At 45.0% G+C, this 11,079-nt stretch overlaps 1 protein-coding gene across 1 annotated transcript in view; it reads right to left on the bottom strand.

Moving 5' to 3' along the window:
- The window catches only part of LOC107287873 (complement factor B-like), a gene marked incomplete at its 5' end in the record, with an annotated part of 32,331 nt that overhangs the window by 1,360 nt on the left and 19,892 nt on the right, over positions 1-11,079 (bottom strand). The window contains 9 exons of the mRNA XM_015816432.1: positions 84-133; positions 894-1,026; positions 2,343-2,461; positions 4,369-4,448; positions 5,423-5,564; positions 5,974-6,085; positions 7,446-7,543; positions 8,928-9,065; positions 10,108-10,197. Of these exons, the coding sequence (XP_015671918.1) occupies positions 84-133; positions 894-1,026; positions 2,343-2,461; positions 4,369-4,448; positions 5,423-5,564; positions 5,974-6,085; positions 7,446-7,543; positions 8,928-9,065; positions 10,108-10,197 (962 nt within the window). The remainder of the gene's footprint in view (positions 1-83; positions 134-893; positions 1,027-2,342; positions 2,462-4,368; positions 4,449-5,422; positions 5,565-5,973; positions 6,086-7,445; positions 7,544-8,927; positions 9,066-10,107; positions 10,198-11,079) is intronic.

Genomic DNA, 11,079 nt, shown 5'->3' with positions numbered 1-11,079 from the left:
GAGCTTCCAGTTTATATTGGAAGGTTGGAAGGTTGGTCTGTTTGGTTGAGAAGAGGCTGGGTTTGGCTCAGGTAACCACTCACCTGGATGTAACGTAGCCTTCTCTGAATGAGGAGAGGTCCACCAGCGTCATCTGCAACCAAGAGAAGAAAGAAGCTTAGCCAAGGAATTAATTGGCTAAGCGCAGTCAAGCTCTAAACCTGAATGGTGTACTAGAAGCCGGTTCCCCAAACATTTCAGGCATCAAAAAGTTTCTAATTTTATGAAGTAACTAGCTGTACCCGGCCACGCGTTGCTGTGGCTCAGTCTGGTTTACGTCCAACAGATGGCGCTGTTTTTCCAAAAAAGCATGTTTTACCTGTCACAGGTGTGACATCTATATAATATAGGTATATAAAAACGCGTGCGTATTCGAATGCAACGTTGTGTCAAAATTTCAAAGCAATCGGTGAAGAACTTTCGGAGATTTAAGATTTTGAACAAACAAACATTTACATTTTTATTTATATAGATGAATGAGGAGGGATTGAATTGTTAATGTTTTTCCTCTGATTCCCCCCCCCCCACAAGACTTTATTATTATAGCCAATCTCAATTAAAGTAGCTTTAGCTTCCTGTGGAATTAATATTTTAGTCTAATCTACCTAATGGGGCTACCACTCGGCCAAGTCACTTGCTGCTTTGGAAATTCACCTACTTCTTAGAGCTAAAGAGAAGGAATAAGATTTAGGGCCAATTCTCCTTACACAGGGCTTTTTTTGTCATCGAACGCCCAGAACGGAGTTCAGGCACCTTTTTTGGATGGAACCTTGTTTGGTAGGCAAGGCGGGTTGTATGACATGTGTGAGTTCCGGCACATTTTTTTTTTTTTCAAAAAAACCCACTGTCCTTACATGAACAAACGTTGGGGTCCACTTGCAGATCGGTGCCTCCTGTGCAAAGGAAGTGCTCATTCAACACCTCTGAGATATTTGCAACGTTCTCGTATCGTCTGGCTTTCTCAGCATCCAGGTAGCAGGCCATTTTCTGAAGAGAGAAATGGAGACGCAGATTTAAGGAAACATCAGACACATCCAGAAGGATCTGAAGCTGTCGAACCCAGGCATCTTCAACCATGATGGTTGTTGGGAAACTCTGATAGCTGTAGCAGCAACGTATCTTGAGGGAGTCAGACTGGGGAAAGATGGTCTGGAGCAGTGGTTCTCAACCTGTGGGTCGGGACCCCATTTGGGGTCGATCGACCATTTCACGGGGGTCGCCAAGCAAGGCTGTCCGCCATTTTTTTTGTCCGCCATTTTTTTGTCTGCCATTTTTTTCCCCTTTTCCAGCGGGTGCCTTACCTCCCTTGGGCTGGGCCAGCTGGTGGTCGGCCTGCTCCGTCTCTGCCGCTTGCCAGCTATGCCTCGGCCGGCGCAGGGGGCGGAACCACGCATGTGCGGCGCTCCCGGGCAGGGAAAGTCCTCGCCTTACGACCGGTTGGGTAGTCCTCGCCTTACGACCGGTTTAGTCCTCGACTTACGGCCGGTTTAGTCCTCGACTTACGACCGGTTGGGGTCGCGGCATTAAAAAGGTTGAGAACCACTGGTCTGGAGAGAGGTTTGCTACTTATGTGACACTGATAGCAGGACTTTGCAATGTAGATAGTCCTCGGCTTATGTTCACAATTGGGGCTGGAATGTCCTTTGCTAATAGCAATAGCAATAGCACTTGAACTTATATACCATTTCACAGTGTTTTACAGCCCTCTCTAAGTGGTTTACAGAGTCAGCATGTTGCCTCCAACAATCTGGGTCCTCATTTTACCGACCTCGGAAGGATGGAAGGCTGAGTCAACCTTGAACTGGTCAGGATCGAACAGCCGAACTGCTGGCAACCAGCAATCAGCCGAAGTAGCCTGTAGTACTGCATTCTAAATCTAACCACTGTGCCACCTCAGCTATGGGAGGCAATCATTGATTCGTGCCTGCTTTTACAAGCTATTTTGCCATGGTCATTAAGCAAATCATGTGGCTGTTAAGTGAATCTGGATTTCCCCATTGATTTTGATTGTTGGAAACCAGCCAGGATGGTCGTAAATGGTGATCACATGGTCCTGGGATGCTGCAAATATCATAAATACATGTCAACTGACAAGGGCTCAAATTTTGATCACATGACCAGGGGAATCAGCAATGGTTTTGTGAGGATTGGTCTCCTTTTTCAGTGCTGTTGTAACTTTGAATGGTTGTTAAAGGAACGGTTGTAAGTTGAGGACTGCCTGTATAGGATAGCAAACCTATTATTGGTGCTGAACTGCTAATGATGTAAGTAGCCTCCATTCCAAGTTAATCCCCTGTTAGCACCTTTTCTCCATTCTTGATCCACACATTTCTCCTGAGCAATCCAGGTTTCTGGCCATTCCTATATTTACAGGTGGCGATGAAAAGAGAAGGAATATTTCCACCATACAGGAGTTCTTCCTCTAGGGAAAAAAACAAGAAATGTAAAGTAGGGGTGAATATTAGTGAGGTATTAATCTATAAAGAATGGATGGAGGGGGAGAACTAGGTTTTCAATGGACAAATATGGAATTGGGCATGTCTAGTTTAATGAAGAGAAGGATGAGGAGGGACATGATAGCAGTGTTCCAATATCTCAGGGGCTGCCACAAAGAAAAGGGAGTCAAGCTATTCTCCAAAGCACCAAGAAGCAATGGATGGAAACTAAGCAAGGAGAGAACCAGCATAGAATTAGGGAGAAATTTCCTAATAGTGAGAATAATTAATAAGTGGACAACTTGCCTCCAGAAGTTGTGAATCCTTTAACTGGAAGTTTTTAAGAAGAGATTGGGCAACCATTTGTCTGAAATGGTATAGGGTTTCCTGCCTGAGCAAGGGGTTGGACTAGAAGATCTCCAAGGTCCCTTCCAACTCTGTTATTCTGTTAGATATGGTACACGTCCAATGTAGATGTATTTGAGTTGGCATTCCAGTGTTTCTCAAACTTGGCCACTTTCAGATGTGTGAATTTCAACTCCCAGTATTCCCCAGTCAGTAAGGCTGGCTAGGGAATTCTGGGAGTTGACGTCCACACATCTGAAAGTTGCCAAGGCTGAAAAACATGAGGGGGGGGAGGGAGGGAGAGAGACAGAGAGAGACANAGAGAGAGAGAGAGAGAGAGAGAGAGAAAGAGAGAGAGAGGATAAAACACCCCAGCCTTACTCTATTCCTTCTTCTTGTTATTAAACACTACATTTAAAAGACATTCGGTTTTAATGGACACCCCTTTCCTTCTACTAGTCCAGTGGTGGCGAACCTATGGCATGGGTGCCAGAGGCGGTACTCGGAGCCCTCTCTGTGGGCACATGTGCCATTGCCTCAGCCCCACCTCCCCCTGCAGCCCCCTGGAGGAGAGGCGCCCCCAGGCGTGGCCTGCACAGAGCAGTGCAGCCAAGGACATGGCAGCCGGGCAGCAGGGACAAGACTCCGCCCTCGCGCCCCGTCGCGTGCAGATGATGTTCAGGGTGCAGCGGGTGAAGGGCGTGGCTGCCAGGGCGCTGCAGGGCCGCCTGGGCAATCTGCGGCGGGCCATGAAGGCGGTGGGTGGCCCTGTGGGCGGGCGGGCGGGACAGGGGGCGGGTAAGGGCGGAGCAGGCAGGGCGAGAGGTGGAGCAGGGGCGGGTGGGCGGGTTTTGGGCACTCGGTCTCTAAAAGGTTCGCCATCACTTTACTAGTCTATTAAATCAAGAGTTATAATTCATAACTAGGAATGGCTAATGGAGAGACAGTTTGATCTAGCACCAGGCTAGAAACCAGGAGACCACGAATTCTAGTCCCACCTTAGGCATGAAATCTGGCTGAGTGACTTTGGGCCAATCACCAGGAGATTGTGAATTCTAGTTCCGTCTTAGGCATGAAAGACATCTGGCTGATTTTGAGCCAGACCCACTGTTACTGTACAGTGTTTTCCCCAAAATAAGACCCAACCGGAAAATAAGGTCTAGCATGAATTTTCAGGATGCTCGTAATATAAGCCCCACCCCAAAAATAAGCCCCAGTTAAGATCATCAGCCAGACAGATGCATTTAGTACCGTATTTCCCCGAATATAAGCCCTAACCGGAGAATAAGCCCTAATGCGTCTTTTGGAGTAAAAATTAATATAAGACCTGGTCTTATTTTCAGGGAAACACGGATAGTTAGGTTCAGGCAACAAACCGGTTGATCAATTCCTGTTGCAACCAATGGATCAACATTCAGTTGATCCTTCCCCCAACAAAATGGCAGAGCCTCGTGGGGAAAAACAAAAGGAAGTTTGTGGGGGGGGGGGAAGGAATGCTAAAAATGTTTGTTGTGCCTACTGAGAATTGAACACTTAGCTTTCTTCTTACCGTGATCCTTACACGTGGTTTGTGGGTGTGGCTTTCTCAGAATCCGAGTGGTTTCTATTGTACATGGCAGGCAGACTGGCCTATAGGAAGGGGTTATCGGAAAGGACAGTGATCGTTATAATATCTCCCATGATGGGGTCCACATCATACAATTAGGGATATGCACAAAACAGTAAAAAAAATCTTTTGCTTCAAGTCATTTTGAACGGTCACTAACTGAAAAGTTGTAAGTCGAGGACTATCTATATCGAAGATTGCCAAGAAGTTAAAGAGAGCAAAGACAGATGCATTATCCCTAGCACAGGCCATTCTAAGTGCCGTCTACCACCTTACCTACAGAAATTTAGGTAGTCCTCAACATACCACACTTTATTTAGTGACCATTCAAAGTTACAATGGCACTGAAAAAAAGCGACATATGACCGTTTTTCACATTTACGACTGTTGCAGCATGCCCATGATCATGTGATCAAAATTCAGATACTTGGCAACTTAACAAGGGCAGAAACAGCCCCATTCTTCCTTCCTTAGGCAGAAACCTGAGGAGGTCAATCTTTAGAAATGGAGATTTTTTAATCCATTCAGAAAGACTGGGGCCATACTATTCGTAAGCAAAATGCCTTCAGCCGCAGCTCTCACAGAAGGCTGGAACAGATGGGATTAGAAAAACAAAGACTCCTAAAATCTACATTCCCCACCCAGCTCCAAGGACAGGACATGTCACAATGGGAGTCAGGCAACAATAATTAAATACCAAAAGGGCACAATCAAGCATGTGTCAAAGTACATTTCACAATAGGCATCTCAAACACAAAGCCCAAAGAAGGTACAAAAACCCAACCACTCTCAACTCCATTTTGTCAGCTATCCCAGAACTACATGTTGTTGTTGTTGGTTCTTTCCTAAGCAGTCAGCCTCTATTTTATTTCCAGTGTCTTACTACTGGACCTCATTTTTCTTCCAACACACCTGAACAGTTTTTAATTAGCAAATCAAAGGGACATCATCTGTCAACAGACCCAACTTTTACAGCATCCATCTCCTTTCAACTCACCTTGCAAAAGATGGAAGGTGGTTTTTGAGTTTGACCAGGGCAACATCAAAATCATAGAACTCTGGGCTGTCCTTATTTTGTACATTCTGACTATTGTATTCTGGGTGGCGTCGGATTTCAGCTACTGCAAAGTTGGTTGTTCCTAAAGAAGAGACAGAGACAATGTGAACTTCCTGGAAACCTTCACAGATGATGGAGGCTATTATAATAACGGAACCATGGAAATGTTAAACCAGCGGTCCCCAAACTTTCTGGCTCTGTGGACCGGCAATGGTGGAGAGAGACGGGATAGTTTTGAGCGCATGCATGCTGCTTGCACAAATGCAGATTTGCACATTCATGCACTCGCCTGCAGCTTATGTGGCCCAGTTCCTAACGGTCCATAGACTGGTACCGGGCCACAGACCAGGGGTTGGGGACCCCTGTGTTAAACCATCACGACCTACTGTTAATGGCACAAGAACAAAGCAGTCAAGTCTTTTTTTTACCAGTTAGTAATCTACTTCTTCTTCTTCTTTCTATCTCCACGCCCCTGTTAGAATTTGGCTTACCAAGGATGACACTGATATCTTCGATTCCATTAATCCTGGCCAAGCAGTGGGCAGCTGTCAAGATGTCCCGGTCAGAGACAATGACTCCCTTGCAGATTTCTTGCCGTGATTCCTAAAATGTAGACGTGAAAAATCATCCTGTGATCACAGAGAGCAGCAGCTGTCTTACCTTAAAACAGTGCTTCTCAACTTCAGCAACTTGAAGATGTGTAGACTTCAACTCCCAGAATCCCCCAACCAGCATCTTCAAGTTGCCAAATTTGAGAAACACAGAGTTGGACCTTATAACCTACCCCACACAATCACAGAAAGTAACAAAGACAGTTAAGGAAAACAAATCAGATCCCAGAACACTTTGCTATCTTGATGGCATTTTTACTAAAGGGCTCCTTCTTAGGCATGCCACAATATTATCTTGCGTTGGTGAAGCATGAACAAAGTGCCTTCTGCCAGACATTTCGTCACTATGCAGTTATGGGCAAAATTCTGCATTTGAAATATGGAATAAGGGGTTCTTGATGGTCTGTGCGATGTTTCATTACCCGAACTAGGAAATATCATCAGTGCTAGTAGTCCTACTATCTCCCACCACGATTACTAGCATTGATGATATTACCAAGTTAGGGTAATGAAACATCTGCAAACAAACAACCAAGCTCAGACAGCATCAAGGACCCTTCATTTCAACCCTGAGCTGTAAATATTCTCCTTGTTGCTGGAATTGGGTATGTCTAATTTAAGTTGCTGGAATTGGGTATGTCTAGTTTAATGAAGAGAAGGATGAGGGGGGACGTGATAGCAGTGTTCCAATATCTCAGGGGCTGCCACAAAGAAGAGGGAGTCAAGCTATTTTCCAAAGCACCAGAGGGCAGGACAAGAAGCAACGGATGGAAACTAATCAAGGAGAGAAGCAACCTAGAATTAAGGAGAAATTTCCTGACAGTTAGAATGACCTGCCTCCAGAAGTTGTGAGTGCTCCAACACTGGACATTTTTAGGAAGAGATTGGACAACCATTTGTCTGAAATGGCATAGGATTTCCTGCCTGAGCAGGGGGTTGGACTAGAAGACCACCAAGGTCCCTTCCAACTCCGTTATTCTGTATTCCTTTATTGGAAGTATGGAATATTTCATTTTGGTCAACCACTAAAAAAATGAAATGGTTTTGGAAACTTGTCACATTCCATGCTTGGAATGCAGATTTCTCTTTTGGTATATTGTCTGGTCACATTTTATTGGTTCTCTTTACTGCAGGGGTGTCAAACTCGTGACGTGTCGTGACGTATCGTGACTTTTTTGCCATTGCTGGCAATGAGGTGGGCGCGGTTTCGCTATGATGCATCCGGCCTGCGGGCCGGCAGTTTGACACCCCTGCTTTACTGGATTGGCTTGATTTTGGTTAAAAATGCTTTTTGTGCTGGTCGTATGCCCATAATTAAAGTGTCTATCTATCCCAGTGCTAGTCAGTCTTACATTGATGACGATTCTTGCAAACCAGGGATTCTTTTCATAGTCATCTGCTGCTGCTTCTCCAGGGGAGAAACCACACATGGGCAAAGATTCACCGTCATCTGAGAATAGAAAGACATGTTTTTGGAAGGTAGAACTTCCTAGAAAAAAAGCAGGAGGGAATGAACAGGTTGGAAGGGAGACAGAGAGGTGGGACTTCTGGATTCTTCGGAAGGAAATGGAAACAAGTGACTGTCATAGCCTGGGAGGAGAGCAATGGAAACAGACCAAAGTGGATGGATAGTTCCTATACGGCAGAGGTCCCCAACCTTTTGAGCACCAGGGACCGGTTCTGTAGAGAGAGGGTTTTCTGCGGACCGGGGGTACCGTGGTTTTGTGTACTGCCTGCATTCCACAGATGGGGCTTTGCTTGTTTATACGGACGGGTTTCTGGCATGCCAAGGCCCAGTTCCGGTCCACGGACTGGGGGTTGGGGACCCCTGCTATACAACCACTACCAGAGAAAAGTTTTGAAGTGGATTTGGCAACTTGGTACTCGTGGATATATCCCCACAGATTCACCAAACTTCAAGAGGATGCCTGCTGACCCCACAAATTAAACATTTACTATGACAAAGTATAAGAGATACCAAATTCTTTTGAGATTATCAAATCTCTTAAAGGTAATAGTGTTCTTTTGAGATTTCAGGTGAAAATGCAAGCGATCTAATAATAACCGAGCCATCGTCAATGATTATCATTAGATCCATGATACCATGCAAAGTCGTAAGAAGTTGATACCCACATACTGGAAAGTTTGCTGATCCCAGATTCCCAGCCATTTCTCCTCTGATGTCCATCAAATCTTTTTTTTTGTTTGGGCTTTAAAGCCACTTCACCTATTGTCATTCTGGTGTGGATGGTATAACTGTAGAAAAGTTTTTATTGTTGTTTTCTACTTGTATATTAAATTTATATGCTGCCCGTCTCACTATCCAGAGGGACTCTGGGCTGCTAACAGTGCAATAAAAATAGAAGTCTAGAAACAATTGTGAATATAGGAAGCATTAAAATTACAAAAATTAAATGGACTAAAAAACCTAAGAGCTCACGCAAAGCAGGGGTGATGCCTTCTCATGTTAAAATACAAGAAGGATTTACAGGTAGTCCTTGACTTAACACTGTTCATTGAGTGACCGTTTGGAAGTTACAACGGCACTGAAAAAAGTGACTTATGACTATTTTCACACAACCGTTGCTGCATTCCCATGGTCATGGGATCAAAATTTGGATGCTTGGCAACAGGTTCATATTTGGTCATAAGTCACTGTCACTATAACTTTGAACAGTCACTAAATGTATGGTTGTAAGTCGAGGAAAAAGCTCTGTGTGTGTATGTGAAAGGGAGAAACTTCCAACTGCCTTTTTTTCTGAGAAACAAAATGTTGAGTACATCAGGGCCAAGTTGATTAGTCATGAAATCAGTGAAACGAAAATTCAGATTACCCAAACTCTCCTCCAAGACCTCTTTCAGTTCAGCGAAGTCCTTCAAAATGAAGCTGTGTCTCTCATTGGGCTTGTGAGAAGCCAATTCATTAATAGCTTCTATGTTGATGTCCTGGCCACTACCAAAGACATAAATATCTAGGATAAACGTGGACGGAAGTATCAGTTAAGGAGAGGAATAGCACAGTGAAACGAGTAATTAGTTTCTCCCCAGTAAGTTATTGAAACTGCATTATAGAAAAATCCTTTTAAACAACACATTGAAAAACTTTGCTGAATGATGCACAGTTTTGCCCAATTCAAGGTTCCAGGCAAAAGAGACACAACAATTTTACCATTTTCTCCGAAAATGAGACCGGGTCTTATATTAATTTTTGCTCCAAAAGATGCATTAGGGCTTATTTCAGTGGTGGCGAACCTATGGCACGGGTGCCAGAGGCGGCACTCAGAGCCCTCTCTGTGGGCACGCGCGTCATCGCTCCAGTCCTAGGCCTTCAGCTGGGTTTTATAAAACCTTTTTGCTTTAGGCCTCTGCCGCCATGTGCAAAAAAAAAAAAAGGTTCAATCAGTCAATTTCAACCTCGCGGGAAAAAAAAAGATCTTGCAAAGTTGGAATTGATTGATTGAACTTTTTAGTCCCACCCAGTCTGCCATTACCACTGCAGCCACACCCAGCCAATGGGCCACACCCACCCGGCATTCGATGATGCATAAGTGGGTTTTGGGTTGCAGTTTGGGCACTCAGTCTCTAAAAGGTTCGCCATCACTGGCTTATTTTCAGGTGATGTCTTATTTTTTTCATGTTCAACAATCTACATTTATTCAAATACATAATGTCAATAATATAATTTATTTATGTTTATTTATATATTGTTATTATTTTATAATTCAATATATCTGTCATGTGTTGTAATGGACATACTAAATGCATCCGTCTGGCTGACGATCTTAATCGGGGCTTATTTTTGGGGTGGGGCTCCCAAAAAATCCTAAAAAATCATGCTAGGGCTTATTTTCCGGTTGGGTCTTATTTTCAAGGAAATACGGTAGTAGCACATCGATAAATAAGCAAAACAATTTGTGGAAATGAAATAAAACCATCTCTGCCCCCAACTGGCTGCGACAGTGAAATGCAAAGAAGGTGAAATGAAACTGTCCTGCTCACGGATCATCGCCTTACCCAAATAATCATCACGAGGGTTTGGGGAAGATCTCCCAATGTTTATTTGTAGGACAGCAGGAGATGAGGAGTCCCTGACATGGTAGCTGCCTAGAAGAAAGAAATGATTATTGCCAAGGGTGACCCGGCATGCTGTCATTTGGAGGGAACGAATGGAATAAATAGATTATGGAAAATTTGAAATTTTAAAAAAAATCCTGGATTCTACTTCCGACATTTTCCAAAAGCACTTTGACCCACTAAAACCTGTCATTGCCCTTCAATCTTTTCATTGCCCTCCCTTCCTCCCTCCCTCCCCCCTCCTCCTCCTTCCTTCCTTCCTTCCTTCCTTCCTTCCTTCCTTCCTTCCTTCCTTCCTTCCTTCCTTCCTTCCTTCCTTCCTTCCAGACAAGGTGAAGTTCTTGTGCTTAATAGCTAAAATGACTGCTGGCTTCTCTTATCATTTTTTTAAGGTACTCTAAAATAGGGGTCCTCAATCCCTGGGTGTTGTGGCCTGTCGCTGGCCGGAGGACTCCGCAACCAACTCAGAGGAGGGAGCACAGGAGTGGGTGTCGGCCCCAGCGTCAGGGAGATGGGGACGAAGGAATGGAGCTGTCACAGCCAGGGACAGAGGCGGAGCCTGGGCTGTCCGCCAGCCCCCAGACGGAAAGGCTGAGACCTCCATGCCTTGAGGCAAGTGATTCAGGAGGAGAGGAGAATCACATGGGGCCAGTGATTGATGCGCGGGCGCGGTGTAGGCTGAGAAGAGGAGAACAGTGAGAGGCTATGGGCCGGTCTTCGGGGTGGAAGAGCTACCACTGCTAACAGAGCCCCCCCCTCAGCTGTGGATAAAAGGCAGGGGCAGAGACGAATAGGTGTGACAGATAACTCTTCGTCTCCCTGACAGTCAGCCACTTCTATCTGGAACTCCTGACTCTGGTTTGTAAATTTGCCGGAGTTTCCCTCGGATCCTGTGGCGCTGGGAGTCGGGAG

Source organism: Protobothrops mucrosquamatus, unplaced genomic scaffold, assembly GCF_001527695.2.
Source record: "Protobothrops mucrosquamatus isolate PMUCROS unplaced genomic scaffold, P.Mucros_1.0 scaffold_114, whole genome shotgun sequence".
In the NCBI taxonomy this organism is placed as follows: domain Eukaryota; kingdom Metazoa; phylum Chordata; class Lepidosauria; order Squamata; family Viperidae; genus Protobothrops; species Protobothrops mucrosquamatus.
This window is presented reverse-complemented; position numbering and strand designations above follow the sequence as displayed.